General features: G+C 40.1%; 2 protein-coding genes across 2 annotated transcripts in view; one reads left to right on the top strand and one right to left on the bottom strand.

Annotated features, from left to right (window-relative positions):
- Positions 1-342: 342 nt before the first annotated feature.
- LGALS8 (galectin 8) lies at positions 343-11,844 on the top strand (the record flags this gene model as incomplete). The annotated part of the gene is made up of 9 exons (XM_081998295.1): positions 343-384; positions 4,433-4,521; positions 5,280-5,490; positions 6,136-6,252; positions 7,905-7,961; positions 8,041-8,067; positions 9,459-9,547; positions 11,077-11,242; positions 11,695-11,844. 9 exons carry the CDS (start codon positions 343-345, stop codon positions 11,842-11,844), a joined length of 948 nt encoding a protein of 315 aa, XP_081854421.1.
- Positions 11,845-14,152: 2,308 nt separating this feature from the next.
- The window catches only part of HEATR1 (HEAT repeat containing 1), a gene marked incomplete at both ends in the record, with an annotated part of 38,076 nt that continues 34,377 nt past the window's right edge, over positions 14,153-17,851 (bottom strand). Inside the window, 7 exons of the mRNA XM_081998473.1 lie at positions 14,153-14,241; positions 14,644-14,752; positions 15,447-15,605; positions 15,952-16,106; positions 16,822-16,990; positions 17,084-17,188; positions 17,445-17,579. Coding sequence (XP_081854599.1) covers positions 14,153-14,241; positions 14,644-14,752; positions 15,447-15,605; positions 15,952-16,106; positions 16,822-16,990; positions 17,084-17,188; positions 17,445-17,579 — 921 coding nt within the window. The remainder of the gene's footprint in view (positions 14,242-14,643; positions 14,753-15,446; positions 15,606-15,951; positions 16,107-16,821; positions 16,991-17,083; positions 17,189-17,444; positions 17,580-17,851) is intronic.

A 17,851-nucleotide genomic window follows, 5' to 3' on the forward strand; every position in this document is an offset into this window, starting at 1 on the left:
GCATAATCTCAGGAAGTTGCTGACATTATGTTACCTGTGTGCTCTGTCCCTTGTTAGGACAAGGGCTTGCTTATTTCTTTAAGCAAGCCTTTAATTTTCATATTTCAAAACTCCAGCAAATTTATTGGAAGGGAAAGATGTTCGCATCATTTCTTGTGTTGTTTAAAGTTATACCTTGGAGGATTTCACTTTGTGTAGTGTCACTTTGTTTCCTTCTAATTAAAAGTTTTGGTTTTTTTGAAGGGATCCCTCCTTTGTTGCTGCCTGACCAGGGAGTCCTTTGCAGACACTCCAGCAGTGGTCACACAACCAGAACTGACAAACTTAAACTGAGGAGGGAAGATGATGTCCTTGGATGGACCGCAGAAGACAATCAGTAACCCGGTAAATTCCTTGTCTTGTCAACAACTTCTCCTTTGGGAAATGGGACTTTGCTGTTTTCTGTCAGTAGTTAGTATTCGTACTGTTTTGCACAGTGTGGGGTGTTACTGAGAACTCTCTGCATTGCTCAGGTATTTGAGGAGGAATGTCACAGGTGCCACTAGGAGCTGATGGTGTTTAGAAATTGTGCTAGAAGCAGGTGGACACTTAATGCACAGGACTTCTGAAACAGGAAGGAAGTTCTGTCGGCCTTGGAGGGTAAGAGTGCCTTTTTCATGCACAGCTTACTGGATGTCTGGCATTTTTGCAGAATGTGCTGGAAAGGTGAAAATATGATAAGTGGTGTTTTCACTCCTAATTCGTTGTAAAAATGGATAGTGCCTGGCAGCCCTCATGAAATGTTGTGGGTTTTTTTTTTGATGTGGTGCTTATAACTCTTGTAACTTTAGTCTGAACAATTAAACTTGGAATCGTTTTTGATAGTTGATATCTTATGTTACAATACATCCTGTTTTGTAAGGAAGACTTGAGCTAATGCGATTCAGCCATTGCGGAGAGTGGATTTGACAGAATGTTGTTTTGCCTAGTTTAGAGTCTGGAGATTTTCTCTGAAAAGCTCTAGTATTCTCATGATCTGGGACAGTGGTCTGACACTGTCATGTGGCTAAAGGGATGGGCTGGAGCTGTGCTTTTCATTGTACCTTTAAAAAGGTAGTTCCTCTGAGCCTGCAGGAAATCGTATTTTTAACACTCTGGGCTAGGATTCTTAAAAATTAATATTGAAGTCTGTAGAGTATCTGTGTGGAGCGTACAGTAGCACAGATCTGCACAGGACTTCCTTATCTATTGCAGCTTTGCACTGACACACCTGTGCCGTCAGTGAATCTGATTGTTCAGTCTCACTATATGTTCACTGCTTGCGAAGTGGATAGAGTTAGGGATGACAGGGCAATAGCTTCAACCCTCTTCAAAGAACCCAGCTGGGAAAGGAAGGAAAGCTGTGTGGAGATTAACAAGAAGGTGGGAGGACTGAACTGCAAAAGGAAATGGGAGGATGAAAGTTGGTACATGGGGATTTTGGTGGAGACGAGGTGTGAAGAGGAGGGTTAGGAGGAGTTTAGGACTGTGTAAGGGAGAGTGTAACAGTTCAGCAAAATTGGATGGCTGTAAGGGGACTGATGAGTGTGATGGGTGACAAGGCTGGACAATATAAAGGTGTAAACTAGGGCTTAGGGGTCAAGAGTCTGAGGTGGGGATAAGAGTATTTGAGATTGGAGTATGGAGGCAGAGTTGGGAAAGATTGTGCTGATGACTTTAGGACAGCCTCCAGGCAAGACCATGTGCCACCTGCTCTGTCTGACCTTGCTTTGAGCAAGGCATTGACACCAGAGGTATCTTCCAACCTCAGCTCTTCTGTGATTCTGTCACCTATGTGATACCACAAGGTGAACTTAGTAGGGATGGAGGAGGGCAGGCTATGAAGATTTTGGTGTTGCAGTGAATTGCTCCTTGAGCAGCAAAACTCAAGGGCTTTATTACAGGTTTGAGTCCAAGACTTACTTCTTCACTACTGTACTGTTCTGAATCATCCAGAAAATCCTGCTTTCCTCTTTATGTCCCTTACTCCACCCATCTGGCAAGAAATGTTGTCATTCCCCATCTGATGGGGCAGCTGTCCACTACCCAGCAAGCTGGATGAAAGCTGTGTTAACACAGTCCTTTCCTCTGTGAGACCATAACCTGTCCTGTTATTTATGAAAACTGGCAGATATTAGAAAGAACTTGATCTTCGACACCTCTCAAACTAAGTTGACATTGACCATTTGGCTTCAGAGGTAATTTCTGGAGGTCTGGAATAGAGCTGGGATGCTTGTAGATCATATGATGTCACAAGCATTACTCTTAATAAGTGAGGACAAATTAATAGAACAATGGCTTGAGATGTGAGGAAATTATAGGCACAGCAATAATTCCGTGGTGACAAAGCCTCATTAAGTCTGTGGTATTGCACCCAGGAAATGCTCTATTATGGCCTTGCAGATTGCATATTAAGCTTCTGAAGATTCACGGGCCAACCTTCTTTTAAATAAATGCATCCTTTTCAATGTGAAGAAGTTTTTTTTTGCCACAGCTTCTCTTCCAGGGGTAAATAACTTTGATCCACTAGACTGATTAAGTTCCAGCATCCCTGGCCTGTGTCTGTATGTTTCACTGGTTCATCTTTGGAGATTGAACCAGTAATTTATTACTTTACTGCATTACTCAGAATACTAGCCCTCAGGAGCAGTGTGTTTAAAACTAAGAAAAAACATATCTTGATTATTTTATTTATTATTTTTGTTCTTATTCTCTGAATAAGCATGAATGAGCCTCTTGTGCACAGTTTGTATATTAAGGAACCAAGCTACTACCAGTAAGTGAAATGATTTCAGCCCATTTATTCTTTCACTTTTAACAGTTAATTTCACATTTTGGTCCTCCTCTACTGCATCTGCTTAAGCCAATAAAAATACATGAGACTTAAAACAACTTTCCCATTTGTGAGCTTATGCTTGAGACGCAAACTCTTTAGGTCTGTTTTGCCAGATGTAGAAGACAACTGCAGATTAGGTTTTGTGCAATATGTGGGTAGCTGAGAAGGGACGTGGAGAGAGGGCGGAGAAGTGTGTGTATCTACTGGCAGAAATCATCAACACTCTGGATTTAGATGACTTTTGCTGTCATTCTCCCTTCTCAGAAATTCACAAGAATAGGTGTCAGCAAACACATCCCCTTTTCATATCTTCCTGTTTTGCATTATGAGATATATATATGTATTTAAAAAATAAAAATCTCAACTTGTCCTTTTGTGGTCCAATATTCCATTCAAGAGTAGTATTTCCAGTCTGTTCATTTTTTGTTGTTAAATTACTGGAACTTTTGTTTGCAATTGATGTTTCATTTCAAAGATGTCCTAAAATCTTATACACTGCTCCATAGATCAGGGATTGGGGAGGTGGTGGTGGGGGGAACAACAACAACAACAAACCACCTTGGCAGAAATTTTTGTCTGTTAACCAGAACAAGCGCAACATTTGCTACCATTTACTTCCTTTTTCAGTCTAAAGCATGTGATGAGATGCAGACTTACAGCTTTGCTTTCAGATCAGTCTCCTGTGAACTTCCACAGTTTTCTATTAAGGTGCTTCCCTTCCCTCCCTGAAATTTTGAGTGCACCAGCTGGTGGTCAGTGTAGGGCTTCTGTGAGCATGTTTCAGCCTTTGCTAGAGAGCTGTGCTGGGGTGTTTGGGGCTTTTATTTTAACTGACATGTCCCTTCATATGGCTTAACAACTCCTACCATGTTGCCATTTCAGCTTTGCATAATGTGCATGTGTTACCTTCTCCAGCTATTGATGCAGAAGAAAAAATAGGCAGGCTTTGAGCTAGACTGCATACCATAGATATCATAAAGACTGAGACCCCTGAACAAGGCTATTTCAAGTGCACCTTGCAGTTCTTAGCTCACTAGGATAAGGTATTTTGTTGTTTTTGTTGTGTAGTTTTTATCACGATGACACTCTGTGATGTTGTCTCTTCTTTTCCCATCACCATTTTCCAAAATGGAGCAAGAACAAGCAAAAAGGCAGCTGCTGGTGTCTGGGGTTAGAAGGGTTGTGGAAGGTGCCTCCTGCTACCAGCAAAGGGCTGATAATAGTCATCCCTTGACAATGACCTAATTTTGAAGTGAATCCTCTTTATACTCTATTAAAAGTGAGGCGATAAAATATTGCCATTCTTCATTTTAGAGCTAGGAATGGGGGCTGGGAATTTTAGTTTTAATTTTTTCTGAGAAGCTTGGTTTTTGTAGATGAAAATCTGCTGGGTTTTTCCTTCCCATTGTGGTGGGTATTTAGTGCTTTTTTTACTGTTTCTTTTAATGTGCTAGAATACCACATAATTATTAGAATATTATTTTTAAAAATATGGCGGTTGTTTTTTCCTCCATCACAAAATGTTGTTTGAATCTCTTTTTCTTCTTTCCTCCCCTCCCTCTCCCCCCCTCCCCCCAGATCATTCCATATGTTGGGACGATACTTGGTGGCCTTGTTCCTGGAGAGCTGATTGTGATACATGGGACTGTTCCTGATGACGCAGACAGGTAATGGCCACAGTGTCACTTGTTGCAGTGTCACCATGTGAACAAGAATGTAATGGATCAGATATTTCCAGGGGTCCTACTTATGGTGGCACACAAAGGCTTGATCTAAATCCTTGTGATAGCATCGAGTGAATCCAGGCTTACATGGTTAATGAAAACTTTGAGAAGTAGAGGATGAACTGATTTTTTGCTTTGTGCTGATCCTCTCTTCCCTCTTTTTGCTTTGCCTGCTTTGGCAGTGTTTTCCCTGTCATAGCATATGTCTGCTTCCCTGAAGAGGTTATCTGAAACTAACACCACCGATAACCGAATGTGTTGCATGAAGTAATTAACTTAAACTGGAGTAAGGAGGTATGAACTATTGTGTGTGCCCAGTATGGGGGTTCTGATCCCTGGCTTTGCCCAAAGTTCATTTGGTAATAATATGTAATAAAGATGATGGGAAGGAAGGTGGTGAACACAGTAAGTGAGGAGCTTACATGATATGAATGATGACCATTAAATAAATACTTTAAATATTTTAATTGTCTTTGAGATTATTGGCTTTGAGATGATTGTCTCTCCCATATGTCATGGGCGAACTTTTCACAAATGTGTAGGGGTTGGACAAATATATGTTTGGTTTTTTTTCCTTATCGAACAACAGTCATTGTGTCTGCCTGTTTTGAGGCTTCACAGTAAAACACGAGTGTATTGAACTTTTAGGTGATTTCGTGACTGACTGAGCTGAATGTGGTTTGTCTTATTTTTATGATTAGGTTCCAGGTGGATTTACAGTGTGGCAGTAGCATAAAGCCTCGAGCTGATGTAGCATTTCATTTCAACCCCCGCTTCAAAAGGTCTGGCTGTATTGTTTGCAACACACTGGAGAGGGAAAAATGGGGCTGGGAGGAGATCACTTACGAGATGCCCTTTCAAAAAGGGAAGTCATTTGAGATTGTCATCATGATTTTAAAGGATAAATTCCAGGTGAGTTCGAGTCGATTCTTTGTCCATAGCCAGTTGTCAGGCCAATGAAGGAGAGGTATTTTGTATACTTACAATAAATAGTTAGAAGCCTTGGTTTCTCTGTTACCTAGGTATAGTTTAACTACAGAAAAGTTTAGAAGCTTGTCTTTAAAGAGGCGCTAAATAAATCAGGCCTTTAATTTTGTATTGCTTCCCTCTAAGTTAGATGAGTAGGCAAGTAACTTCCTCCTGTGGCTACTCCACCCTTCCCTTCTTACGTGCAAAGGGCTGACCTTAGGGTAAACCTGTTTTGTGACTGGTGTAGGACAGTCCTCTTGGAGGAAACATGTGAGAGATATTTGTCTTGCTCTGTTAGACTGCAATAATAGATTCTATTAGGTTGACAGTACCACACTGGTAAATAATCAGGTGCTAGAAACAAAAGGTGTGAAATGCAAATTTTAGCGTAGTCAAATAAATCTCCCTCATAATAATGGAGAGAGACTGAATCATGGATGAGCAGAACTTAGTTGCTCTGAAATTTCTAGGACATTCCCTGCTTCTGTACCAAACCAATGTAAAAGAGAGATACATGCATATAATTTGATACTTGGCTGGTGTGATGTATGTTTAATACAGTTTTCCAATTTTGTTTCCTGTCTCTAGGTGACTGTAAACAAGAAGCACTTGCTGCTCTACTACCACAGAATTAGCCTTGAAAGAATAGATACTCTTGGAATATATGGCAAAGTGCAGATCAAAACTATAGATTTTGTTTCTAATGTAAGTTATATAGACATCTGACTTGTTAGATTCCTTTTCTCTGTCTTGCTAAACTAGAGAGTAGTATTTATGGGGCTAAGGAAGTAAAGAAAAGTAGCTACACAGTCTAACGTCAGTAACAAGACTTATTTTTTTCCCCACAGCTCAACATGCGAGTAGCATGTGAGGATGTCTGTCTTCCCTTTTTAGTGTTGAGGCTAGGAGCAAAAGGGTGACAAAATTTACAGCTTACAAAGTTAACAGGACAGATATTGAATCTGGGAGTGGATTAAACTTTTCAAATATTGCAGGAGCTCCAAAATGAACTCTCAGTATTCAGTGCTTCTCAGTGACAAGTTCGGTTACATGGCTGTAACTTGTTGCTTGGCTTCCAAATATCAAGTTCATCCATGTCTGGAACTTCTTGTACACATAGCCCTGTTCTTCCTGACAAAATGACCAAATTGTTGAATGAAATGATAAGTGGGAGTGTATGTTTATTTCTGGGGGTTGAGAAGAGATGTCCTTTCTTGAAGACAACCTTGTGGCTTGACTTGCACTTGCACCAAACTGCAGTGAATATAAAGTGCAGGCAGTGCTGTGCTTCCTTTCAGCTATCAGCTCTGCTAGAGGAAGTAAACCAACACGGAGGAATTGAACAATTGTTGCCTATGCAGAAGGAAAGATCCTTCTGCTCTGGAAGGGTGAGACTTTTAGAGCAGAAACAGAAAGTGATAAATTCCAGGGAGATACAGAAGGTATCTTTTCCCTTTCTTTCTGCCACTCACTAAGGCAGCCTCCCTACTCCTGTGTAATATTTTTGGGTCTCTTCAGCCCCATCCTCACTACATTGTGCGTAAAGCTTGGGTCTCTTGCTGCCAAATATCAGGTCTAACTCACGTCAGCAGACTAATAACTGTATTGATGGAAGGTGGAGATTTGGGCCTGAACAAAACGGGGTCTAAACTTTAAAGATATTTCTACTCGCTGATGATTTGCAAAGCCTCTGCACAGACTTTTATGGGCCCCATCACTTGACCATGTTGCAAGAATACTGTTTCAAAGCTGTCTGAGTACTGGTTTTGGAGGACTGACTCTGAGAAGAGCTTAGAGGCAAGCAGGTGCTGTAGGTTGGTTTCTGTCCCAAGCACAAAACAAAGCAGAGTTACTTTAGTCTGTGTTGCTGATAGTGTATCCTTTGGTGAAAAAAGGAATGGAGAAGGGTCATTGTTTCCTTTTTGTCTTTGCTTCTAATATGCTTTTATGAGGAGGAAGAGGGAGGCATGTATTGAAATAAAGAAGCTGAAGACACGATCTGCCAGGGCTAGACTGGAACTGTACCTCTGCGTGGACCTGCCCGGCTGGTATTTCTACCTCAGTAGGGAAAGCTCAGTGGGTACCCTTAGATGCTAAGGAGTTAACAGTGCTCTGACTGTTAAATAAGGACTCAAACTGTAATGAGGTGGTCTTTGGAAGTCTTGATTTGGCTTCACCAATTGATCTTCAGGACTTTTCCGTGGTTTGTAAGGGTTTGGCTATCTTTTTCTTTACCATAGCCCTAGATTTTCATGTTAACGGTTCACCTTTCAAAGCAGCACAGATACTTACATGGTTCTAAACCAACTTTATGTTTTATGATGTTAGCAGTGACATACATATCTCTCTCTCTGCAGTCTTTACAAGGCTCTCAGCCATCATCTCTAGGAGTAACAAAGATAAACACAGAAAATGTACGTATGTTTGTAAAAGGTTGAATGAATCTTCCTGTTGTCTGATAAGCTAGTTAATGCTGTTTGTTTTCTCTTGTAGGGGGAAATGCCAGATGGTTCACAATTTGTAAGTGTCTTGTGTAGACTTGTGTGAAGAGTAAAAAAAGAAAAATCAAAAAAAACCATCTCAGTGGTTTAATGGAAATAAAACCACGAAAAAAGCATGCACAGAACAAGGGAATCAAGAATCTATTGGGAGATGATCATCAGTGAGGTTGATAGTAAGAGTTCTGCTGATAGTAAGAGTGAGGCTATTTGTTAAATCCTACAGAAAACGCAAAAGATAAATGCAGCATCCACAGCCATAAATAGAGAAATAAAAAGTGAGGTACCTGAAGTTTTAAAGGACCAAGTCACATTTAAAAACTTTTTTCATTTAAGCATACTTAGTTTTCTCTGCCTTGGGGAACACCTGCAAAAAAAAAGTATTCTGCAGTTATGTCATGCCACATGGCCTTATGTTAATGTGCATGTCTCAGAACCTGTAAGGCTACATCTTCCTCTTGCTGACAGGTCCGTGCTTACCTGTATACACTTCAGGTGGCTGGATGCAAGCATCATGCCTTAGGGTTGGAACTCGCACCCAGCTAGCATGGAGCATAGACAGAGTGAGTGCTCATCTTTTTGCAAAAAGCTGTACACGTGGAGGGTATCCAGACTGGAGTAAGGACCACGCTCAAACTGAAAAGGAGTTGGAAGCCAGGAATATATACAAACAGAATTTGTGGAGAAGGTGAAGTTGCAGTGAGTGCCAAGATTTTGGTTGCCGTGTCACTTGACAGTCTGCCTTTTTCAGTTTTCTTTTCAAAACCAAATAATATGCAATGTTGTCATTTGCAAGTGTGGACTTCAACAAAAAAGTAAAAGCAAAGTACTTCTCTATTCACTCATTTTCCCTGATCACAATAACTTCTAACACAACAACAACAACAAAAAAAGGCAAATAAAATACTTGCACTATCTATCATTATGAACTGGTGCCAGCAGGACAGAATACTCAGTGACCCTACTTCTAGTGCTTATGCAACTGTGGGTCTAAACACCTAGCATGAGTCTTAATCTTTGAAGCATAACTGAAGCTTTTGGAGACGAGAGGTCAGGATGTTTGTATCTGAATAATTACATGATACAAATTTAAATTAGTGCAGGGAGTTTTGTGCTTACTTTTTTTTCTCCCCTCCTTCCATCATTGGTGGTGGCAGAAATAGTTGTAAATAATGTTCTTTTTGAACCCAAGATGGTAGTCTAAAGAAAAAAACCAACACATTGATATGTTTATCTCAGTGTAACTTTTCCTTTATAATATTAATATTCCAGAACATGTTGGTAGGGATAAATTTAGCTTTAAGTGTGGATTCACAATCGTAGGCCAAATTTCTTCCTGCCATAGTAAAGCTCAGCTTGTATATTGAAAAAAGTAAGTGACAGTCAAAACTTTTACTGGTGGTGTATTTGCAGGAACTTCCTTACATTGGGAAACTTGATACTGCACTTCGTCCAGGATGCACAGTTGCCATTAAAGGAGAAGTGAACAAAAACCCAAAGAGGTAAGTGTAACTGAATATTTCTGCTATTTAACTGAGCTGCTCTTGAGAATGAGTAGGCTTTTCCATTGCCTCAGTATATCCTTACTCACTTGCAACTTTGCATCTGGAATCATCTGAAACTACAGTGCAGTTTTCTCAGGAACCTGCAGGATACCGCTTTAGAGAGGACTTAAAGAGCAGCTCTGTTGTGAAAAATGAAGGTAAAACCTGAGTGTCTTATCTACTAAATCTGCATCGTTAACAAGATTGTGTGTCTGTTCAGGGCTTCCATTATGCAAGGCATGTGAGCACACATATCGTACAAAGACAGCTTTTATTCTGAAGAGATCCAAGCATTGGGGAACTGGCAGAAGTAGATGGAAGATGAGTGAGTTAAATGAGTTGCTGGTGTGCTCAAATGCTGCATGTTACAAGGTTTCTCTGAACACTTCTTGGATAGCCTCCTCAGGGACTGTGGAATTATGAAGGTGCCTAACTGACAACACGAGAGTGATGAAAGCTGGTAGGGGAGTATGACCTATAATTTTGATAGCAAATTAGGAACAATGGGTTGCAAAGATGACACGTTTCCATAAAGAGGGGAAAAAGAGGAGTGCAACACGGTCAAAATGGAGCCGAGGAAATGTCTGTGCTTCAGCATGCCCTTTGCTTGAAGGGTGGTTTTGGCTCTGCAGAAACATGCCTAAAAATGAAGCAATTAGTGCAAATGATGAGAAGCATGCTTTTTACACTGTGTGTATGCATTGCACTTCTTGTTGGTATATTTTGTATCTGGATTAAGCAATTCTAGGCTTCTCAAAGGAGGTAAATAACCTGACAGCTGGAGCTAATTTGGGGGGAGGAATATTTCATCTTCAAATGCAGTGAGGACTTTGCCACAGGTTGAAGCATTCATCTCAATTTGGATGACTCTTCCCTCTGATCAGTCTTCTCTGGAGCTGCCCCTTAGGAACCCTGTGCTGTGAATGTGTCCGAGATTGCAGAGTATTCATTCAGCCTGGGCAGAGCTACGCTGCCTGTAAAGTAACACTTTGTATGCATGGTGTCTCACCATCTTAAGTGTACAGAGAGAATCCTTAAACTTAAGAGTCTAACCAGCTTGTTGGCAGAAAGAATATAATGTCTTTAGGTAAAACAAAGCGTCCCACTCTCCACTGCCCAAGTGAAGGGAAAGAGATGGTGGAGCAAGTAGCACTGTATGTTTCTGTGAGAATGCTGCTTCTTAGTGCTGTAGGGGAGCAGCACTTTGCCCACTTGGCTCAATACCACCTTTCTGAGACACGAACAGAAAGCTGTGAGCGAGGAAGCAGATCTAGCAGGGTCACAGCCTAAATTTTCTGCCTCCAGCAAAGGTTTCTGTGTGAAGGAGGCAAGTGTATGCTAACTGCCTGCTTGGTTCTTCACATGAATCACAGCCCTGGCTCTAGAACAGTTCTAAGTGTTGGCTAAGGCCTTGGTAAATAGCATGGACTACTGCATCATGTTTATAAACACTTGTTATAGTAAACTTTTAAAAAAATATCTTCCAGTTTTGCAATAAATCTGAAATCAAGTGACTCAAAGGACATTGCATTACATCTGAATCCCCGAATGAAAAATAAAGTTTTTGTGAGAAACTCATACCTTCATGACAGCTGGGGAGAAGAAGAAAAGGAAGTTGCCAGTTTCCCTTTCAGTCCAGGGATGTACTTTGAGGTAAGATTAACTGAAACATAGCATCAAACTTGTAATTCTGCCAAAAGGATTAGCAGTGGTGCTTCAATGTCATGTCACTAATACACATCTAAATAAAACTGCCATTTCAATGTCTTGAGAATATTTAGGATTAAATGGGACCATAAGGAGTGGAGATTTGACTTGGTTTTAATGACAGTTTTCTTTTTAAATAGTTGCAAGAATTCATCCTGTGCTCAGAACGAATTTTAATTCAATTGAGTTGGACTCTATGATCCTTATGGATCCCTTCCAACTTGAGATACTCTATGATTCTATGAATTTCATTGAAGTTTCACTTTTCTTAATGTTGCATTTGTATGAAACATTCTTTGTAACAGAAGCAGGGCTTGCCCAAGTCTAGGCTAGATCATCAGGTTGTTTTTCAGGTCGTACCTGAGTTCAAAATGTAACTTTCTTTTCTTGCTTTCCAGCTGATCATTTTCTGTGATGCCCACCTGTTCAAAGTTGCTGTTAATGGTGTTCACACTCTGGAGTACAAGCATCGTTTTAAACAACTTGAAAAGATCAACATAGTGGAAATCACGGGAGATGTTCAGTTGTTAGATGTGAGGAGCTGGTAGTTCTCTTCAATCAGTACTAAAGAATTGAACCTCTTCTAATGACAGTGCCTCCTTGTCAAGTACAAACAGGTGCTGACTCATGCTGAGCCTGCCTTTATCTATCTAGGCTTCTGTGTGTGCTTCTCTGAGTTATGTGAGTACCAGAACTGCTAATTGTGAGATTAAATCCTCTTCTAGTTTACAGTATCCTGGCAAGCTAAATAAGTGTTTTCTCAGATAGATTTCCTGTATTACTGAACCTCACGGTATGAAAATGCTGCATCGTACTGTTGTCTGACAGTTGCACTTGGTGTCTTCAAAACTACTGCTCAGCCTTCCTTGATAGCACATTCAATAGTGAGAAGTAGAAACAAGACTGAAATAGGATCTAAAGATATGGTTATCCACCCCAAAAAGGACACTGATAGTTCATTTAAAATAGAATTATGAAATATGCTCTTCTACTACTTAGTTTATATTAGCAATGAGAACCTTTTCACTGAGGCTGGATTAAGCAAACAGTTGACACATCAGTTCTAGCAAAAGGCAAGGAGGAATTTGGTCTTGCTTCTTAGCCTGCTGTGGCAGTAGTACCTTCTCTGACACTCATGGTTATCTCACCTCCTGCTTATAAGTGGCTTAAATCAAACATGCAGCAGCACTTCTAGCTTTTAGTTTTCCAAAGTGACACAAATGAAAATGATGTAGCTAGTTCTAGTTGCACAAACTTTTGAAAGCTTGTTTGATCTGAAATGGCTCCTGAGTTGAGATTGCTCAGGGAGTGAAGTAGAGGTTTGTGGTTTTCACTTTTTAAAAATGTGTGAACCCAGGTACTCCAGGCAGGGTTTCAGCCAAGATGAGACTTGGATACTCATCAGTGGAATCAAGAATAAATCCTTTTTCAGTCTTGTATTAAAATACCTTCTACCTATCTGAAACAAGCTGTTCCAATTTAATCAATTTTCCATACAAATGTCAGTCTTAATTTTTATACTCTTTTTAAAAATAAGTTGCTACTGGCTGTCAATACATGCCTGAGGGATGTTCCTATTTATCTTAACAGCTGCTAAAAGAATAAAGCAATTTCAAGAAGATGTACACTAAAAGACTGTTTAAGATAAATTACCAGATTTAATGTATAAAAAGCATAAATAAAAACATTTGTGAATTCTGTTTTTCTCCAAGTGTAGTTAAGTAGCTGTGATCCCTTTTTGGTCTGTATTTTGTCTTGTTTGGCTTATTATCTTACCAGTATCTCCAAGGTGGCATAGTGATTCTGACTACTGGAGGACCATTTCCACATCAAGGAGTTAGCGATCCACAGAGCAGTTAACCTGAGCAGGCCTCGGCCTCGGCCGTGCTGGTGTGGCCTTCAGACAGTATCATGCCATCATACAGCTGCAGGATAAACTTAGCTGGCCAATTGTAACAGAGGAGCTCAGAAGTAGAAACAGAAATGGAAGGCTAGGCAGCTCCCACTCGGTAATGGCAATTACACCACTTGTGTGTCCTTACCTTCATCTGCGAGTTCAGCAGGAAGTTCTCATGTGAACATCCTTTTTGTTTGACAGTAGACATGATTAATGGTTGTTTTCTTTTAAGAAAATCCTGTAAGAGCATGAGTGACCATGATGGGGTAACCTTTCCACAGACGGGATCCGCACGGCATACTGCACCCTGAACAGAGGCCCATTCCCAGCACCTGATGAGATGTAAGATTACTCTCTTTATAGTGTTAGTTCTAATCAGTTGTATTTTAAACCATACTTTGCAGAGCCTCAGTGCCTCTCTTACTACCAGTGTAATGAACCAGCACCTTCTGGTGCAAAACAGGTGGTGAGTGTTTTGGTACTTTGGTAATTACAATTTATTCTTGATCTTCAGGTGACTAAGAAGCTAATCAGTAGCAGTATTAGGTATTATTATTACTATATTATTTCGGTTACTTTTTACTTCCCTAAAAATGACAGAAAAGCAGATTGTCAGGATTGCAGTTCATGGGTCTAGTGAGTACAGGGACAGTAACTGCACAGCCCAAGCACAGCGGAATTCAGCAAGTCTCACATGTTGTCACTCTCTCTGTGCCCTGCTATCAGAATGGGCTTATAGCTTGCTCCAGTTTCCTACTGTTAAGAAAAGAGCAGTTAAGGGAAAGGCATATGAAAAGTCCCCAGAGCATCCAAAAATGATAAAGCCAGATTCTTACAATATTTTATTAAAAAGTTAAGATCTTAGCTCTGACAAAAATTAGTATGACAGTTTGCCTGTAACACCTGCATGTGTGAAGCTAACACCATTCAGACAAAATTTGAAAACAAAGGGGAGAGACTTAGAAGTAGCTTTGGAGGGGTTCTCCCAAAATGACTTCCAGTTGTTGAATTGTCTTCTGACACTGCTGTTCAACTTCTTCACATTCATCTAGAAAAAGAAAGAAAGCAGGAATTAAGTAGAACAGCGATTACAAAGCTACCCTAGGAAGGCTTCATCACTTGTCAAGGCTAGAACTGTCTTCAAACATGCAGCCAGGTATGAAATAGTTACTCAAAAATAGTTTGGCACTGACTTAGGCAAAGTATTTCTACTGTAACACTGATCTAAAACATGCAACTGGGGAGATGTGCACAGGCTATAACACTGAAGAAACTGCTGTAATTCAACTTAACTCTAGGAGTATGTTGAATACAATCCATTTCAGTTTGCATCCTGTACAGTTTAAGCTACTGTATACTAATTCATAAGGTTTATAGCAATTATAGCAATCATCCTGTCTGAATCTTAGGACAGTTGTCTGCCTTCACTAATAGAACTTTAGAACATTACCTTCCATGAGCTCAGCTAAGAATGGAATAGACTCTGGTAGCAGGACCAGGTAGTTCTCCTTCAGTTTTTGTGCAACTTCCACCAAAGCAAGCAGAGCAGCAAATCGGACCTAAAAGAAAACAATAATCTCTAAGGAAACAAACATTATAGTTCCCTGTTTCTGCCCTCCCCTCACCTTCTTTCCATATAAATTTGTAAACTAGAGCTTTCCACGCTGAAGGGAACTAGTTTTAAGCTAATTTAAATCTCAACCGTTGGGTTGAGAAATAAACCTGTTGAAAAACAGGTTGCAAGAAGCAGGTATGTTGCTGGAAGTTATTTGATGTAACAGTCTTTTAACTTCCTGTTACAATGCCACTCTGTTCCACTGTATCAGAATGACTTTGCTCGGTGCAATGAAAAACCAAGTACTCCCCCTAAATACATATAACCTGTCAAATAGGAGTGTCTTTACAAAACTCTATTATATAGAGAGATCTGAAGGTTGATTAATAATTCCAGTTCCTCCTCTAAAGTGCCCCTTCATACACAAAAAGGTTAGCTCTTATTCCAACAGCTACCAAATCTTTAAAAAAAAACTAAGCCACACAGTATGGATGACAGCCACATTTGGAATATTGAATGCTTACAGTAAGAGCAGAAGGCCATCTTTAGAAGTTGGGAGTAGCATAGTACAATATCAGTATTTTAATTTAGGCTACTATTTTAGCAATGACTTGGCTAATCTACTTATGGTTTTTGGGTACTGTTCCCATTTTCTAATACAACAAAGAAAACCAGTTCAAATTCTGATAGCTCCCAACCTTAGGAGAGGTGTGCCTCATTTTCAGAAGGATGTGGTAATTCAGTGGTTTCCAAAGAGAATCATCTGCCATTGCCACTGAAAACTGAGCTATGCAGGGTATCAGGTGTGCTGTCACTCTGTTCTGGTACTTCTCATCTCCTCCAAGCATATTTTCTAGCTGTGGAAGTAAAAAGCTTGTCAAACAGATCCAGGCTCAGATAAACCCAGCCAAAAGCACTACTTCTAGCTTTGGCTTTCAGGTACTCAAGAGTTAATGTCAAAAAGTATCAGTGGGAGGGTACTAGTCTGCAAGAGCTCAACATGCATGAACCTTACGGAGTGGAGATGTTTAGAAAGAGGATAAAAAAATTAGTAATTCAGAGCCTTAGGCAAAGCAGTTAGTTAATACTGCCTGTAGCCCAAAGACAATGAATTAATTCCTCCCTTTTTGTTAAGGGAGAAAATTGATGCGGGGGGGGGGAAAAAAAGTCAGCTATGAATTGGTTTTTTGTGTTTGTCAATACCTGATCGACCAGAGGTATCATCAAGGTTTCTGCTCTTTCCTTACTGAGGAACTTCTGGGTGTCAAACAGGAAGAGCTTGTGTAGACAGTCCATGGTGAACTGCAACAGTAGACAGCTCTTTTCTGTGCTATTCTCAGAGTCAAAGAAAGCTTCATCTACATCAAGGAGAAGAATAAAAAATAATTAAAAAAACCCAGAAAACTTCCCCATGAGATCGAAACGTTAGTTTGTGAATATAGCTAACGGATGTACTACATATCAATTACGTACTCATCACTCAGAACAATGAAGTGGATGCAATATGTTATCTGGCGTTTAGCTAATGCCCTAGCAGGTCCACCACTGCCGTTCACAGTCAGCTGGGGATAAGAGAGAATAAGCCACAGGCTATAGGAAGAGTGCTTGGCCATACCTGTGGATATGGAGAATTTCTTCAGGTCACTACAACTGGGATGGGCAAATAGTTTCCTAATACAAAAAAGTAACACCTGTTTTTGCCAAAAAGGCAGAGGCATCTGAATACACCAGGTAACATATTAGAGAAAGAAAAAAAACCCAAACAGAAACAAGTCGCCCTCTTTCTACACAATCTCATTCTCATGGAACTCACTAGGACTGACACTGAAAATTTTCATGTGGTCTCAACTTTGTTCTGGCAGCCCCAAGCCCATGGATGAAAAATATCCTTTTGTTCCACCAGAATAAGAAAGATGCCTTATTTATGAGAGAAAGAAGAAAGAGAGAAATGAAAGGTATGTACTGTGAAGTAAATCCTGTAAGACTAAACTTTGAGCAATTATAATTAACCTCTTTCAGCAATTAAGAGTTAGCCTGCCCATGCCTCTCTGTAGTTAGTAACTGAAGGCTTACCAGTTTTAGAAATGTTGACCTGGTTCAGTGTCTCAGCAAATGGCTTCACTAAATGACCAGCAAAGAGGGTGAAGAGACCCTTGAGCTTGTCTGCAATGCAGTCAGCTATTCGGTGGAATGTCAGCAGTCTGTCTTTTAGGGTAGACTCTGTTTTGGACCAATCAAAGAGCTGAAAGTGAAAGGCAGATTAGCTCTTTCCTGTGTCTGTGCACTGGAAAATACAAATATCCTGATGCAGATGAAGTACATTTAAACTTCTTACCTTGAAGAAAAGGGGTCTGAAAGAAGCCTCGGAAAGTTTCATAACCATACTTATTAGACAATCAATAATGTAAGCCTCTGTCTTACCAACTTCCTCTAAATCATCCTAGAAAAATTAGAAAACATAATTCCAAGTTTGAAATGTAAGAATTTGAGCTTTCAAAGAACATTTTAATTTCATCTGTTTCAAACTAAATACCCAACCGTAATGTCTTCTACCCCAAGAACAATTCCAGAACAGAATATTTGATACCCAGAATTTTAGAGCACATATGCAATGGAAACTACTGATTTTTTTTAAACAAGATAAAATTAGCATGTAGAGGTTGAGCTGCTGCTCTTCATCCCCTTAAACAAGCCACCTGGGCGTGCTCTGCTCGGAAGTCCAGGGCTTTCATGAAAAACGCTGTCAGCTCATTCTGATGGGAGATGAGGTGCTCCTTCTCCATACCGACAATGTGTTCCTTCAAAATGTTCATAAGGGGACCCAGGCAGTTCTGCCAAAACAAAAGCAAAGCAATGCAGTAACAGAGAAACATGACAAAGGAATTGGATTTTTGAACTTTACACATTTACTCATTAAAACACTCTCGATAAAATAAATTTTTTCCTGTACTTTTTGGGGACTGCAGTTAGTAGGATTCCCAAAAAGAGTTTTGTCTCCCCTCTCCAATACTGGAGATACCAGTTAAGTCTGAAAGGTTTGCCCCTATGAGACAGGAGCAAAGCCCTGAAAATTATGACTCAACTCATGTTCCTAGCAGAGAAG

Source organism: Phaethon aethereus (genome assembly GCF_964289735.1).
Source record: "Phaethon aethereus genome assembly, chromosome: 3".
Lineage (NCBI taxonomy): Eukaryota > Metazoa > Chordata > Aves > Phaethontiformes > Phaethontidae > Phaethon > Phaethon aethereus.